The sequence below is a fragment of the Myotis yumanensis genome, unplaced genomic scaffold (assembly GCF_028538775.1).
Source record: "Myotis yumanensis isolate MYYU_CA2020_CCGP unplaced genomic scaffold, mMyoYum1.0.hap1 SCAF_11, whole genome shotgun sequence".
Lineage (NCBI taxonomy): Eukaryota > Metazoa > Chordata > Mammalia > Chiroptera > Vespertilionidae > Myotis > Myotis yumanensis.
The window spans coordinates 18,481,477-18,499,118 of NW_027223762.1; the positions used below are offsets into that span (position 1 = coordinate 18,481,477).

Sequence of the window (17,642 nt, forward strand, 5' to 3'; positions counted from 1 at the left end):
CATGGTTTGCTGCCACTTAAAGTTTGAGACAGAAGCAGGATGACAACATGTTGGGGCACAAAGAAGGGATTCAAATATCAGATGCAAAGTGCCCTAAATGGCTTTTAAGCTTTCATCATTTTATTCTTACCCAATAACCCAGTTATTGGTGGGAGCAATTAGGGAGCGGAGAATACAAAGGGCCAATTTATAAGTTTACATAGTAGTATTTTTAAGGAGAAAATACTTGAGTTTTAGAAATCTTCCTTCTATATTTTGTTTTCTGGTTCCTGAATCCCTAAATTTTTTGTAACAGTAGTTAAGTAATAGTTTAAAACAAGCATAGCTTGTTTCCACTCTGACTCCAAAGTCTAGATTTTATCTCAGCCTGCTGCTGGGGTGGAGGACTTGACGTGCCTTTTGTGTTCTGTCGTGTTTTCATCTGAACAACAGGCCTGCATAGCGGTTGATCGCCCAGTGTCAATGCCGAATGGAGACTGTAGAAGTTGATAAATTCATATAGGAACTAAGAGACTCCGATCTGTTTTCCTTCTCTGTGTTTGAAGCTCCCTGTCAGCATTCTGACCTTCGCAGAGAAGCCCTGGTCAGCTGCCCTGGTGATCACCTCCATGCAGAGGTGTGGTGGCAGGTGTTGGGGCTGAGAGTGGGGGCCATGTTGACTGCTTCTTTCCACATTCCTCAAGGGGTCACACATGGACCCACACCCACAAAGTGTGTTTTGAAAAGTTACTTTGCAAAACTAGATCGAACGCAGGGAATGACACCCATTCCTAAGCTAAAAGTCAAGATGTTTTTGCTTGAATTTAACTGAACCTTCTTTTGTTCAAATCCAAACCCCACAATGCTTGGTAGGACACAGATTTCCTGCGTGACCCAGCACCATTAGTAATGGGCACTTAGTAATCTGTATTCTGTTTTTGTAAAGTGGGGAAAAACAACTTCTGTTCATCTGCAAAGCACCAGAATGGAGAGATTTGCAGATTGAATGCCACAGTTTCTGAAACTGTCATGGCCCCCATGTTCAAAGAGTGGTGGTGGTGTGTGTGTGTGTGTGTGTGTGTGTAGGAAATGAGGATTGGAAGCTGCAAAAAAACACCAACACAATTCTTCATGCTTTGTTGACCCTCCTCTACCAACCTTCACCAAAAATAACAGAGGAATCAAGTAGTATTTCAAGAGGCATTTATTCCCCTCCCCCTTTATTCTTAGAAGACATTGCTCAGGGCTGTTTTTGTTTTAGTCCCGAGGAGACAGCTTGGCTGCATCATGATAGAGGGAATCTTCACGAGCAGGTGTTGCAATCAAATAACAATTACAACAAAGGATGCTCTGACAGATATTCACGACCTGGCAAATACTTGCAGTCTGCACAGTGATTAGCTAGAAATGCTAAGCAGCCATTCCCAGAAATGACTGTAATTAGTAATCTTTTAACACAGCTAAACCAATTTCAGTGTCTTTTCCTGGAAGTTCTCTAGAATCTATAATAGAATATGGTGAGCATTTCCCCAACATTATGTTCAATCTAATTCTCCCACAAAGAGTCCCCTTTCTTGTTTCTCTTTCCCCAGACCCCCCATTCCCTTCTGTCTCCTGTCTCCACCCATCTCTCTCCTGCAGGCAATCCAGGCCAGGCACTACTTTCCATTCTTATCTTTTCTCTTTATCATTAAAAGAGAAAAATGTTGCATCTGACTCTCTCCCCACCACCAAGTGGTCTCAGTTCCATGTGCCCACAAGTCTCCCTGGCTTCTTCTATTTTTTTATATATATATATATATTTTTTTGGTTAATCCTCACCTGAGGATATTTTTTCACTGATTTTCAGAGAGTTGAAGCAAGGAGAAGAGACAGAGAGAGAGAAACATCATTGTGAGAGAGACACATTGATTGGTTGCCTCCTGTACACACCCCAACCAGGGCCGGGGATTGAGCCTGCAACCGAGGTACATGCCCTTGACAGGAACTGAACCTGAATTGGTGACCCTTCCGTCCGCAGACTGATGCTCTATCCACTGAGCTAAACTTGCTAGGGCTTCTTAAAGTCATGCTGAGCTTCTCTCTGGGAGCCCTAATGCAGCAGAAGGGGCCAGTCAGTCAACTCTTATTCCTCCCGAACCCCACTGAGGCCAGCCAACGGTCATGTGAAGAAACCTGAGATGACTCCTTTAGGGAGCTCAGTATCACCTTAAGAAAGATGACATGTGCCTTTCTTATGCATGGGACTGGATTCCTAGAGTATCCTGGTCATCTCAATGTCCCCTGTGTTTATCACATAAGGCACAATTCAACTGAGGCTTAACCAAATGAATGGTCACACATTTAAATGGAATATTGCAGAGTCTGGGCCATTGAAAGAGGTGGTGGGGGCAGGGGGTGCCAACATTTTAATAAGGGAAAATGCATGGGAGATGTGGAGGCAGCTGCATCTCTGCTCTAATTCCCCCTTCCTTTGTATGGAGGACAGGGAGGCAGAAAAACAGCCCCTGTCCCACTCAGCTCTTTTTGGTGACCCAAGAATGATTTACTTTAGGACCCCAGGAATGATTCTCAAATCTGAAGAGGTTCTGTAGTGTTCAGGCTACTGAGAATGGAGTTGGGCCTATGAAGGTCTGGTGCTACCTGGGTAAGGGGCTCTCAGGCCAGACCTGTTCAGGGATCTAGACAATTAGCATGGGCTAGAACACTTACATTATTTCCATTCCGTTCCTTACTCTTCCTTTCTTCTTTCCTCCCTTATTCCTTCCTCCCTTCTTTAAATGTTCATCTATTTTATTCAGAGATAATTGAAAGGTCACTGTGTGATAAACATTGTGGTAGGTAATGGGATAAAATGATGAGGTGTGGGAGGTTGGGCAGAATGGATAGAGAGAGCACTTTTTAATAACTTTAAGGGAATTTTCTGTAAAACTTTGACATGAAAAAAAATGAAGTTGAAACCTTACCTTACACAATGCTCAAAAATTAACTCAAAATGAGTCAAAGACCTAAATGTAAGAACTAAAATTATAAAACTCGTCGAAGAAAACAGGAAAAGCTTCATAAGAATAAATTTGGCAATGACTTCTTGCATATGACACCAAAAGCACAGGCAAGAAAAGAAAAAATTGGTAAATTGGACTATATCAAAATAAAACTTTGCACATTAAAGAACATTGTCAAAATAGTAAAAAGGCAATCTATAGAATGGGAGAATATTTGCAAATAATATATCTTCTAAGGGGTTAATATCCAGAATATGTAAAGAACTCCTACAACTGAACAACAACAAAACCCCTAAACACTCCAATTTAAAAATGGGCAAAGGACTTGAATGGACATTTTCTAAAGAAGATACTCAAATGGCCAATAAGCACATGAAAAGATGCTCAACATCACTAATCATTAGAGAAATGCAAATCAAAACCATAATGAGATACCACGTCATCATATCCATTCAGATGGCGGTTATCAAAAACCAGAAAATAAGTGTTAGCAAGAATGTGGAGAAACTGGAATCTCTCTGCACTGCTGGTGGGATGCAAAATGGCACAGCTGCTATGGAAAACAGTATGGCAGAGAAAGAAGGAAAGAAAAGAAAGAAAGAAAGAAAGAAAGAAAGAAAGAAAGAAAGAAAGAAAGAAAGAAAGAAAGAAAGGAAGGAAGGAAGGAAGGAAGGAAGGAAGGAAGGAAGGAAGGAAGGAAGGAAGGAAGAAAGGAAGAAAGGAAGGAAGGAAGGAAGGAAGGAAGGAAGGAAGGAAGGAAGGAAGGAAGGAGGAAAGGAGGAAAGGAGGAAAGGAGGAAAGGAGGGAAGGAGGGAAGGAGGGAAGGAAGGAAGGAAGGAAGGAAGGAAGGAAGGAAGGAAGGAAGGAAGGAAGGAAGGAAGAAAGAAAGAAAGAAAGAAAGAAAGAAAGGAAGGAAGGAAGGAAGGAAGGAAGGAAGGAAGGAAGGAAGGAAGGAAGGAAGGAAGGAAGGAAGGAAGGAAGGAAGGAAGGAAGGAAGGAAGGAAGAAAGAAAGAAAGAAAGAAAGAAAGAAAGAAAGAAAGAAAGAAAGAAAGAAAGAAAGAAAGAAAGAAAGAAACCATATAACCTAGCTATTCCACTTCTGGACATACACCCAAAACAATTAAAAGAAGGGACTCAAACAGATATTTGCACACCCATATTCATAGCAGCCTATTCACACTAGTCTTTTGGTGGAAACAATCCAAGTGTCCATTGACAGATAAATGGATAACCAAAATGTGGCGTTTGTGTACAATGAAATATTATGCAGCCTTAAAAATTTTGACACGTAGTACAGCATGGGCATACCATGAATACAACATGAATAAACCATGAAAACATGGATAAACCAGAGTACAACATGGATAAACCATAAATACATTCATGGAACACCATGAATACATACTATGTGAATAACCAGAAATAAAAGGACAAATATTGTATGGTGCCATTTATATGAGGTACCTCGAGTAGTCAAATCCAGAGGCAGAATGTAGAAAAATGATTGTCAGGGGCTGAAGGGAGAGGGGAATGGGGAGCTAGTGTTTGCTGGGTATAGAGTTTCAATTTTATAGATGAAAAGAGTTCTGGAGAGGAATGGTTGGTGATGTTTGCACAATGTAAATGTACTTAAATTAATGCCACCAAACTGGATCCTTAAAGTGGTTAGGATGATAAATTTTATATTATGTCTATTTTACCACAATCTATAATAATAAAAGAGTAATATGCTAATTAGACCAGACGTCCTTCCGGATGACCTTCTGGACAAAGTTGGGGCTGTGAGGGAAGCCGGGGTCCCAGGTGTCAGAGGGAAGCTGGTGCTGGCAGCCAGGGGAAGGAAGGCCTACTCTTGCATGAATTTCGTGCATCGGGTCTCTAGTTAATAATAAAGAGACAATAGTATAATTGCTCCCAACAGATATGCTCTGTGAAACTATAAGTGTTCTTACACCCATGCCAATGTCCAACATTTAAAAAACACAAGTTGATCAAATAATTCCAATTAAAAATGATCTTTTGAAATAAGAAACATGGCTCCATTAATCATTCTTCCTTTTTAGTATCTTCTGCCTAATATTTTTCACCAACAAAATAAGGCATTTTTCTTTAGGGTCTATAGTTTTCTTCTAAAATAATAAAAGCTGTCTTTCAGTCTTCTGATGACTCAATTTCCTTTTCTTCTTAGATATTCCCCTGAAAGAAGCAGAATGTGGTTATTATCTGTGAGCAGCAAATTATCACAATATGATTCATTCATTCATTTATTTATTCCATAAACATTGGTGAGATGCTAGGCACTGTGCTAGGTACTAGAGATACAAGGATGACTGACAGGACCCAGTCCCTCAAGGACTTCCATTGTCTAGCTGGGGAGATAGAGCTATAAAAACATCAATTATATTTCTAGAATCTTCAACAATAAGAAAATTTTAAATAGTCATAATTCTTTACTCCCCAAATTTTCTATAAAGATCATGTATAATTTTGTATAGAGAAAATATAATTTAAAAAACAAGTGAAGGAAATAGAAGTAATGAGACATGTAACTGGCTCTTGAGTGGGTATCAGCTTTATCCATCCTTCACAAGCATCCAACCGCTTCCCAAGACAGCCCAACCCTTCCGGAAGCAGTGGTCTTAGTGGCATGATGTCAGCTGCGTCCTTCTAACTAGTACACATTCTTTGGAGGTGTGTGTGTGTGTGTGTGTGTGTGTGTGTGTGTGTGTGTGTCTAGGCAAGAATATATAATTTCTAATAAAAAAATTTTAAAGATCTTCATCCTACAAAATATACCTTCTTTAAATTGAGGTCAATGTTTTAATTGTGTCAGTCCATTACAGTTTGATTCTTCCAGTAGTTTTAATGGCCTATCCTTGAAGCATGTTCACTTCAGTGATGTGCTTTGTTAGTGATGCAACATTATTGTCATAGGCCTTCTAAAGTCTCAGAGGTCTAGCAGACTTGTTCCATATATTATTTGTGATGATTTCTCAGTGCCATTTTTGTGTGTGATATGCATACACAATCGGAGTATTAAAAATGTGAGAATCTTTAAAAAGGGGGGGAATATGCAGTTTCTGTGATGTCACCTAATTCCTCAATTATTTCTTTAAGACTCAGCTCTCTGGAGCAGCGGTCGCCAACCGGTGGTCCGTGAGGTCCAAAAGCTTGGCAACCGCTGCTCTGGAGCCTTCCCTGATTCTGTTAGGTGGGGATCATTCATTTATTTGTTCATCAAACATGTATTAATCGACTAATCAACATTTGACACCATCTCAGGTACTGGAGAGAGGAAAATGATCACGACACAATTCTTGCCTTCTAGGGGCGCACAGTCTAGGTAAACAAAGAAACAATGGCAGTAATACTAAAGGTCTGCATAAGCTACATAGCACAGTGGAGAGATGCCTAAGATCTCACATGGGTCTTCAATAATGATTTTTAGGAATTTGCCAGCTGGATGTGAAGGGGCAGGAACAGAAAAGAAGGCATTTCAGGAAGATAGCGCAGCATGTACGGAGGCACAGAAGGCAGAGACTATACCGTGACCAGCCGTGCTGTCCTAGTTTATCAGGATGGTGCAATGCACATAGCAGACCACTGAGTATTTGTCGAAAGAATGAAGGGATTGCTGCTTTCCTTACTAGTAGAAGTAGAGGCTTCTACTATTTCAAAAGAATATTCAAGCAACTCCAAAAATTGCTAGACATTTCAATTTACATTAAAATCTAAACACAATTTATATAATTTATTACGCTCAACTCTCATAGATATAATTTCCCAGCTCTACATTAGATCTGTATTCAAAAATGTATAGACATGGAAGGAGATTACAGTAGATACCAACAAGCTGCCTGCCAGGCTCACAGTAATTTCCTTTTCGGTAAAAGGTCCCTTTATAGGATGGGCCCCCAGCAGCTATATCTCTTGGTTTTTTTTAACCCATGCCTCTCTCCTCCTGAAGGATATAAGGGAAAACCATCTGATCCAAGACTGGTCAAATCAGGGTCTTAAAAGAAATGAAGAAAATGAGGCTTGACCATGATACAATCCAGGAAAGGAGGCAGATCAAGCCAGGGAAGGAGGGACAGAACGAACCTGACCCTCTCAGGAGAGACCAGAGGAAAGTTCTAGTAGCGTTCCCATCCCTGGAATCTGTTTCCCTTTTCCTGGACTCATCCTTCCAGTGGTTATCCTCAGTCTCCTTCCAATCAATTCCTACTTTCTGTCCCAGCTGACTTGGCCTCTGTCACTTGCAGTCAGGAGACTCGACTACCATAGGGAGCAAAGACAGGCCCTGGGAGACACACTTACCCAGCTTCTCCGTGGCTTCCACACAAACACTGGGATACATGCCCTCAGTGTACGTCGCCACCAGGAGATACAGACCCGTCTTCACGACAATCACACCGGTGTTTTCCTGGGTGAGAATAAAATTGAATGCCCTTCTTTTGTTTCTAATCACAGGACCGGCAGTTACACTCCAGCCATATTTTTCACCGTTTCCTGACTTCCATATATCGCTCATACATTTGTTTTTGGACTCTCTACTCTGCTCCACTAAGTTACTCAAAGAGTTTAAGACAGTTGTAACAACAGCATGGGTATTCTGAAAAAGTCCCCCAATTGATTGTAATATATCCCTATCCCAATGAGAAAGGTGACACTTTGGAGCTGCACAGCTCTGGCTTGAATCCCAGCACGTCCATTTTCTGCTGCATGACCATGAAAGAGTCATCTAACCTTGCTTAGCCTCAGCTTCCTCATCTGTGAAATGAGGCTACCTAGCTCATAATGTGGATGGAGTGTGTCTAATCCATAATATACGGCTTCCAGTTCATGTGAATTCATCTTCTTAGTTCAAGCAACTCCAAAAACGTTTAGAAATTTCCATTTACATTAAAATCTAATCTCAAACACAATTTATAGCACTTATTAAGCTCAACTTTATAGGCAACAGAAAGTCAAGAGAGGTTTTAAGCACAGGGTTATGTCACTTTTTTTTCTTTTAAAGGAGATTGTACAACACAAAGAATGGACTGTAGTGGAGAGAGACAAGTCAGGCAAGGTTTAGTTGATAGATTTGGGAACGAACGTCTCTCAAAACCGGGCTCCCTGTTAGTACTTTCTTTTGCATAAGCTCTCGGGGCACTAGACTGCTGTCTCAAACATTGCAAACACCGCCATTGCCATAATGGGCTAAGTCTGCCGTACAGACAGGATCAGAGGAGACACAGAAATTTGAAGTCAAATTCTTTTCTTAAGGTTTTTGCTCAGCTGTTTTCAAACCTTCAATACTCACATACTTAGCATAAAGAGAATACTCATCTGCCCGGACACATTTGTAGTCCTTGTCCATGAAATACAGTCCTTCTCTTCGGGCTTGCAGAGGGTTCTTGGCGAATCCATTCACAAGTGTCCGGATGTCACTGGGCATCACCTGCAGAGGTTAAATAGACTGGGAGTCAGCAAACTTTGGCAGGCTGGCCACAGTTGGCCTACTACCTGTTTTTGTATTCCTGCAAGCTAAGAATGGTACTTTATGGTTTTAAGTCATGTGTAGTTGTGGGGGTGGGGTGGTGAGGGGAATCAAAAGAATACTATTTTGTGATGGGTAAAAATTACATGAAAAATAAAATTTCAGTGTCCATAAATAAAGTTTTATTGGAATATAGTCACACACATTCTTTCACATATTGTCTATGGCTGCTTCCCATGACAACTGCAGCGGAGTGTGTAGTTGCGACACAAATCATAAGGCCTGGGAACCTAAAATGTTTACTATGGCTCTTCATAGAAAGTTTGTTTAAAACTCTTACACCCAAACTTGTGTGTTTTTTTAAACTCTATCCCCAAACTTGTTTTTCTTACAGTAAACCCTGGTGATGCTACACACAGGCTCCGCTCCTGGAGTTGGATGAGGGCCGCGCTGTCCACATGCTTGGTGCCCAGGAGGGAATCTAACAGTAAGTTCTGCAAATGGCTCATGCTCACTCAGCTCTGGCTAGCTTTAAACAACCTGCGAACACAAATCTCCCTAAGCTATTCTGGACAGTTTTAGCACCAGTATGTGTTCTCTGAAAAGATGAAGAGTGAGCCCTGGCTGGGTAGCTCAATGGGTTAAAGCATCGTCCCTATAGCCAAGGTGGTGCGGTTCCATACAGGAAGACAACTAATGAATGCATAAATAAGTGGAACAAGTCTCTCTCTCTCTCTCTCTCTCTCTCTCTCTCTTTCTCTCTCTCTCTCTCTCCCTCCATCCCTCTCTCAAATCAATAAATAATATTTTTTATTTTAAAAATGAAAAGATGAAGAGTGAAAGTGGCAGTCCATCATCTAGTGCCCGCCCAAACTCCAAGAGTAAAATAGAATCACAGAATCGTAGGAAATAGCCGTTCACACAGAGCAGGGGATGCAGCAGGCTTAGAAAATCAGAGCTCGTAGTTCTCTGGCTATGTCAGTGGTTTCCATCAGAATCATCTGGGATCAAGACACAAAAGCAAACACCTGCTGGGAAGGGAACCCCTGAACCAGGCAAACAAGGCTAAAGGATCTGCGGGTCCTGAGTCCTCGCATTCCCTTCCCGCTGACCAGCACCAGGACAGCTTTAAGGTACTTAAATCACATTTTCCGCACTAGTCACCACGTCTTCCCGGTCCTCATCGGGCCAACCTCCACCAACACTCGTCCTTCCGCGGGGACTGAGGATCCCGGGTGGGGGTGGGCGGTAGGGTTCCCGGGACTGAGGGCGATTGGGGGGGTTAATACCAGTTGGGGGTGGGGTGGGGGCGGGGGCGCAGGGGGCACAGGGACGTCGGGAAGCGCGTGGGCCAGGCGGGAGCGGGAGCCGCCTGGCTCTCGGACTCTGGGGCAGGAGCCCAGCGCTCGGCCCCGGGCTGGTGTGCGGAGCAACCGCCGGTCCTCGGATGCGGGGCAGGGGGGACCGCCACGTGCCAGCTCTAGGCTGCGACAACGGCCCGTCGCCCAGAAGCGCTCCGACTCGGGTCGCAAACCAGGACCAGCCCACCCGCCCAGCCCACCCGCGTCCGCAGGTTGGGCTCCAGGTTTCTCCCCGCGCGACGGGGCCGCGGGACCGCAGCTGCTCGGGGCTGGGGAGGCAGCGGCGGGTCTCCGGAGCCGCGACCGCGGAGCCCTAGTCCCCCATCCGCCTCCGCGCGCAGACTGTCGTCGTGGCGACCGGACGCGGGACGCCAAACGCTCCTCCCTTGGGAGACCACGGGCCGGGGCGCTGGAGGTCCCGCCGGCCCGGGAGGCGGGTGATGTGCCCGGTGCCAGGCGGGCGGAAGCCCCACGCACCTGCTGACGGCTGGGAGGAAGGGGCGCAGCCCTGGGTACTGGAGGTGACAGCGCAAGCCCTAAGGAGAGCCTCTCCCTTACATGCGCTCCTGGGGGGCGGAGGGGGGGGGCGGGGGGGGGCGCGGAGGGGAGCGCTGGGGATGATGAGCTGATAACTGACAAACCTCCTCAGCTCAAGAGCTCAAAGGGATGGTTGGAGGCACAGCCACCGTCTTTCATGGAGGGACGGTGGTGTGGCCTCGTGAAGGTTGGTACTTGGGTAGTTGCATTGAGAACTGGCTTGTGTGAAATATAATACGCTTCTATGTTTTCTGTTTCATTCCACTCTTTGTTATTCCCTCCATTCTACTATCTTTGTGTTTACTCTGCTATTCATTTTCTAGCTTTTTATTTTATTTATTGAAAAAAATATATTTTTGACCTAACCGGTTTGGCTCAGTGGATAGAGCGTCGGCCTGTAGACTCAAGGGTCCCGGGTTCGATTCCGGCCAAGGGCATATACCTTGGTTGTGGGCACATACCCAGTAGGGAGTGTGCAGGAGGCAGCTGATCAATGTTTCTCTCTCATCGATGTTTCTAACTCTCTATCCCTCTCCCTTCCTCTCTGTAAAAAATCAATAAAATATATATATAAGTATATATATATATTTTTTATCTCAAAGAAGAAGGGAGAGGGAGAGAGAGAGAGAGACACATCAATGGGGAGAGAGAATCATTGTTGGGCTGCCTCTTGCACAGCTGCACACTGGGATTCGAGCACCCAGCTGGGGCATGTTCCCTGACTGGGAAACGAATCATGACCCTCTGGTTCATAGATAAAAGCTCAACCACTGAATCACGCCGGCTGGTCCACTTTCTAGCTGTTTAAATTATAACCACAAAACCAGCACCCTGCATAACAAATTGTTCTCATATATAAATCAATTCCTTCCCCCTTGTCCTCTCTCCTATAAAGAAGACAGGAATCTAATTTATTTCTCATTCCTTGGATAAACTAATTTTTTTCTTGTTATGAGAGAAATAATTCTAATTTGGTGCCTTGGAACCAGCCAAAAAATAGACACGAATCAGAGTGGAGATTATGGAGTGAAGTTCTTTAGGCTCACCTCATGCCACAAATTAAGCTGCAGTCACTTAAATTCCCAGCAACGGTGAGTTAACTGTGCTTAACAGACCCTCCATTCTGGCTTTGGGCAGGATGGGGGTCTATGAATGAAAAGCACTCAGTCCCTCGCTCCCAGCGCCGTCCTGTGTGAGGGGGCTGCCTCCTGCGTGTCCCTGCAGTCCCCCGTGTTCCGGCTCCCACTCTAGTGAAGTTCTTTAGGCTCACCTCATGCCACAAATTAAGCTGCAGTCACTTAAATTCCCAGCTTGGTTACAATTTATATACTCTAGACTAGAATAAGAATAAATTCAACACAGTGAAAACTTAAATATTTATTTCTATAAAATTCCCTTTGGTAGAGAATTTGTTATGCTCTCCATACCTTTATTAGGCACAGAGACCCTGAGTCCAAAAAATCTTTCTGAAGATAGAACATAATTCATGCAGTGAAAAGCGTGGGAGCTTTAAAATTATTTCTTGGGGTCCATATGGGAATAAGGGCAGAGAAGGGACCATGCGCATGCACCGGTGTTAGTTCCCATGACCTAGTGTGATTTGGCACCAAATCATCCCACATGTCTTAGAAGGCGAGGTGTCTGGTGGGGCACAGGGCCCTCATGGGGCAATTCCCTGTGGAGGCCTATTACCCTCCCCCCAATGACTGGAACAGAATCTCTCCCTTTAGTCCTCCGAATTTTGGATGAATTAAGAGAAGCCCAGGTCCCTTAAGAGCAGGGTGTCAGAGCTTGATTGTACCGCAGGGCCGTGGATTTGGTCACAGTATCTCCACATTTACCGTCTGAACTGGGAGGACTGGCGGGCCAGCCACGCCCAGGGCTGAGAGCTCTTGACTTATGTTTACCTTTCAGACCAGAAAGTTAGTCTTTAACATAGGAAACGTGAAGGGGGGGGGGGGGGGGGGCACTGAAAACACAAAAGGAAAATAGATTTATTTGCAAAAATGAATTTGTTCATAGAACTAAAATCCAGGGCAAGGTTCCACAAGTCTTCAAGCCTGGGGCTTCGGAGCTCTGGCTTCTTCCACTTGACCTCTGTGTCGATTCAAATTCAGTTTTCTTCCTCCAAATTTCGGATAAAGCTAGCGACACGCTGCCCTTACTGGTCAGGTTCCAGAGTCTGTCTGCCCACCCCTTTGCTGAGAGTTTTTATCGTAAATGGGTGCTGGATTTTATCGAATGTTTTTCTGCATCTATTGATATGATCATGTGATTTTTATCCTAATCATTATGACTATGTAGTGTATCACATTTATTTATTTGTGAATATTGTACCAATCTTGCAGCCCAGAATAAATCCCACTTGGTCATGATGTATGATCTTTCTAATGTGTTGTTGGATCCAGTTTGCTATATTTTGTTGAGGATTTTTAGCATCTGTGTTCATCAGGGATACTGACCTATAATTTTCTTTCTTTGTCCTGTCTTTATCTGGTTATGGAATAAGATAAATGCTGGCCTTATAAAATGAGCTTGGGAGTCTTCACTCTTCATGAATTTTTTGAAATAGCTTGAGGAGGATGGGTGTTAGTTCTTCTTTGAATGTTTAGTAAAATTCACCTGTGAAGCCATCCAGTCCAGGACTTTTGTTTGTTGGGAGTTTTTATATTACTGCTTCAATTTCATTAGCTGTATTAAGTCTATTCGGATTTTCTGCTTCTTCCTGATTGAGTTTTGGAAGACTGTATATTTCTAGGAATTTATCCATTTTGTCCAGATTGTCCAGTTTGTTGGCATGTAGTTGTTCATAATGATGTCACAGCTTGATTATATCACAGGGCCGTGGATTTGGTCACAGTATCTCCACATTTTCTTACAATCCTTTGTATTTCTGTGGAGTCAGTTGTTATTTCCCTTCTTTCATTTCTGATTTTATTTATTTGGATCGTCTCGGTTTTTTTCTAAATGTGTCTAGATAAAGGTTTATTTTTTCAAAGAATCAGCTCTTTGTTTCATTGATTGTATTTTTTTTTTTTAGATGCTCATCTATTTCTGCTCTGATCTTTATAATTTCCTTTCTTCTACTCACAACGGGCTTTGTTTGTTCTTTTTCTACTTCCTTTAAGTGTAAAGTTAGATTGCTGAGATATTTCTTGTTTCCTGAGATAGGCGTGTAATGCCATGAATCTCCCTCTTTGGACTGCTTTCACTGTGTCCCACGGATTTGGGGCTGTGTTCTCATTTTCATTTGTTTCAAGGTATGTTTTGATGTCTTCCTTGATCTTATTGTCCACCCATTCATTGTTTAGTAGCACTTAGCCTCTGTCTTTGTGTGTATTTTAGTTTTTATTTGTGTGTATGTGATTGATTTCTAGTTTCATATCTTGTGGTCAGAGAATATGCTTGATATGATTTCAGTCTTCTTGAATTCATTGAGACTTGTTTTGGGTCCTAATGTGTGGTCTAATCTAGAAAATATTCCATGTGAAAAGAATGTATATTCTGCGGCTTCAAGGTAAAATACTCGGAAGATATCAAATTCATCTGATCTTGTGTGTCATTTAAGGCCACTGCTTCCTTGTTGATTTTCTGTCTGGAAGATCTATTCATTGATGTCAATAGGTTGTTAAATCCCCTACTATGACTGTGATACTGTCAATCCCTTTCTTTATTTCCAACAAGATTTGTTTTACATATTTAGGTGCTTTTATGTTGGGTGCATAAACTTTTACAAGGGTTATATCCTTTTGTTGGATTATTCCCTTTGTCATCAGGTAATATCCTTCTTTGTCTCTCACAATGGTCTTTATTTTAAAGATTTTTTTTCAGATATATGTATTGCTACCCCAGCTTTTTTTTTTTTTTCATTTCAAATTGGATGAAATATCTTTTTTCATTCCTTTACTTTTAGCCTCTGTGTATCTTTCATTCTGAGGTGGGTCTCTTGTAGACAACATATGTATTGGTCTTGTTTTCTAATCCAATCAGCTACCCTATTTCTATTGATTGGAGCATTTAAGCTATTTGCATTAAAAGTGATTGTTGATAAGTACATATTTATTGCTATTTTGTGTGTGTGTGTTTTTTAACTGCATTCCTATGTTTTTCTTTCTTCTTCTTAAAGTAGTCCCTTTAACAATTCTTGCACTACTGGTTTGATGGTAACAAACTCCTTTAGCTTTTGGTCTCTGCCACTCTGATGACTTCAATCTGCCCAGGGCAAATGCAGTCCAGTTCTGGATGTGGAGAAGTCTTACTGCCCTCAACTAATCGGGAACAAATACATCTTTGTCTTGCTTATTTTTTTCCCCAGAGCTTATAAAGGAGAGAAAATAGTGATCAACAAAACTTATTTACTTTGCTAGATTAAAACAAAACAGAAACAAACTCATAGATAAAGAGAACAGACTGATGGTTGCCAGGGGGGAGAGGCTTTAGGGGGGCTGAGTGAAAAAGGTGAAAAAATCAAGTACAAATTGATAGTTTCAAAATAGTCATGGGGATGTAAAGTACAGCATAGGGAATATAGTCAATAATATTGTAATAACTATGTATAGTGTCAGGCAGTACTAGACTTATTGGAGGGATCAATTCATAAGTTATATAAATGTCTAACCACTACGCTGTACACTTGAAATGAATATATTATATCTCTACTGTAATTTAAAAATAAATTAAAAAATGGACAGCAGCAGAGCCATTGCTTTCCAATAAGACAAATAATAAATTTTACAAACTTAAGGAAAAATACAATTTATTCAAAAGGCTAAGAGAGTATCGGAATCCACGTAACACTAAAAAGCCTCGTTCTCATGACTGAAAATACAAGGATAATAAAACCTCAGCTGCATCCTGTTCTCCTGAACCTCCTGTTCACCCTTTCTGACATCTCCCAGCAGAAGGCTCCCTCTTCCTGTCGGTCTGTGGGTGAGCAGCCTGCCTTAGCTCATACTCTCTGGAGGGGCAAAATGCACATGCCTGACCCACAAGCAGAGGGCTGGGGGGTGTCCCTGCTGGCCCCGAAAACAAGCTTCCTGAGTGGTTATGAAGTATAAGGGCTGAGGGCTGAACCGGAGCTGACTGGGGGAGGCAGCAAGCAACACTGGCGGAAAGATAAACCAGCCAGAGAAGAATTCGAATCTACCTCCTTCATTTCTTCTACCAACATTGAGAAGTACCAAGTTCATATGTGACTCTGAGGACAGAGTCTGTGAACGAGACAGGTTTGTCCCTGGCTCGGTGGGTATTTGTGGCATGAACCTAGAATCTCCAAGGACTGATCAACAAATGTTTGTTACATGCAAGTCTGGGAATTTATGACACTAGTTCAAAGTTGAATGCAATAATTTTATCAAAGACTTTTAAAAAATTTAATAAAATAAATTATGGAAATGAATTTACCTGTGTTTTAATTTGTTAATTTAATTTTTCCAGGGCTATCAATGTTTAAAATAAAGAGTATTTTTATAACAGCTTTAGAGTCCCTCCTTTCTGCTGCTAGAGACTAGGGTGCAAATGGGTGTATTAAAGAATCACAGGTGTTACAATGATCCTATATAATAAAAGCCCAATGACCCAAATGGTGGAATGACCAGAATGACCAGAGGCCAGAACGACTGCCACCCCTCGCCCTGGCCGACCCCACATCCCAGGAGGGACCCCCACCCCAATTGGGGGTGGGGTGGTTTGCTGGCCCCTTGCCCCGTCCAGCCCCATCCCCCATGAGGGACCGCCCCCCCCACCCTGATCCAGGGCCCCTGTCAGGGCAGGCCGGCCAGCCCCCACTCGTGCACTAAGCCTCTATCCTATATAATAAAAGGGTAATATGCAAATTGACCCTAACGGTGGAACAACCAGAACGACTGCTTGACCAGTCACTATGAGGCTCACTGACCACCTCTCGGTTCCTTTCCCCGGCTGGCAGGCTCCAATCGCCCAATGGTGAACAGGGAACCGAGGGTTGGTGGCAGGGGATGTGGGTGGTGCCAGACCAAGGCCCCTGCCCTGCCAGTCGCCCCACACACAGAGGGCAACCTGCAGCGGGGGCAGGGCCGGCAAGCAGGCAGAATGGCTGACCTTTTGGTTCCTCCCCCTGGCCGGCAGGCTCCGATCACCTGATGGCAAATGGGGAACTGGGGGTAGGTGGCAGCAGGGGGTGGGGCTGACTGCAGGCAGCCAGGAAAGATGGCCCTGATTGCAGGCCAGGCCTAAGGACCGTACCTGTGCAAGAATTTCATGCGCTGGGCCTCTAGTATTTATATAAAAGGCACAAAATAAGGGCAAGCAGAGATGGTAATTTGATGTTTTCTTCCTTATTATCTTATTATTCTCGGCTCTCTAAACAGCTTTTCTCTAGGAAAAAAACTCTTTTTTTTTTTTTAAAGTGTCACTTTTTTTTTTTAATATATTTTATTGATTTTTTACAGAGAGGAAGAGGGAGAGATAGAGAGTTAGAAACATCGATGAGAGAGAAACATCGACCAGCTGCCTCCTGCACATCTCCCACTGGGGATGTGCCCGCAACCCAGGTACATGCCCTTGACCGGAATCGAACCTGGGACCTTTCAGTCCGCAGGCCGACGCTCTATCCACTGAGCCAAACCGGTTTCGGCAGGAAAAAAACTCTTACAGTGGAGGATGGAGGCTACTACTGGGGTGAGGTCAATGGTTAGTAATGATTAAAGACCAGAAATAAATGCGCCTTGAAATATTCAGTTAAATGTAGCCAATAATATTTGCCCCCAAATTTCTGATTACTTTTCAGCTTCCCAGTTCTTTATGAATCAGTTAAAATACCCAGCTAGTGGCCTCCCAATAGTCATACATGTCACCCCATCCCAGGCATTTTGCTTACTCTGCCCTTTGGGGGAATGCTGTCTGAACAAGGAAACATCCTGTTCTCTATATATGTTTATGATCCAACCAGAGTAGGCTTTTTGTTGTTGTTGTTCTTTTTAAGCCTGCTATGTTTGTGAAATAGTTTTAATTTAACATTACTGAGACATCCGCCAAGCTAGTGCAGGTACTTCTGATTGGGAAACCCAATTAGGACTTGTTCTGAGTTTGATTATCAGTCAGAAACATGCATAGAGAGATGTTCATTAGAGAGCTACTGAGAGCTGCGATAAAGCAGCGAAAGGCTGAATCCAGAGCAGCTGTCACTCTCCCTCACACTGTTTCACATTTGCGTGAGGGAGGGTGACAACCACATGACCTCAGTGTTCTGTGGTGCCCATTGAACGTGCACCACTGGGCGAGGTGTGGTCCTGACTCTC

The 17,642-nt window shown here is 43.1% G+C and overlaps 1 protein-coding gene across 2 annotated transcripts; it reads right to left on the reverse strand.

Annotated features, from left to right (window-relative positions):
• Window positions 1–5,028: 5,028 nt before the first annotated feature.
• PFN4 (profilin family member 4) lies at window positions 5,029–9,026 on the reverse strand. Of its 2 annotated transcripts, XM_070428411.1 has the most exons (4): window positions 8,860–9,026; window positions 8,291–8,428; window positions 7,303–7,408; window positions 5,029–5,181 (listed from the first exon to the last, which is right to left on the reverse strand). In XM_070428411.1, the coding sequence occupies exons 1-4, from the start codon at window positions 8,974–8,976 to the stop codon at window positions 5,153–5,155; spliced, it is 390 nt and encodes a 129-aa protein (XP_070284512.1). In that variant the 5' UTR covers window positions 8,977–9,026; the 3' UTR covers window positions 5,029–5,152. The 2 variants fall into 2 exon arrangements, with proteins under 2 accessions (XP_070284512.1, XP_070284511.1); XM_070428410.1 differs by lacking the exon at window positions 5,029–5,181 and having other exon boundaries at window positions 7,238–7,408.
• Window positions 9,027–17,642: the final 8,616 nt, after the last annotated feature.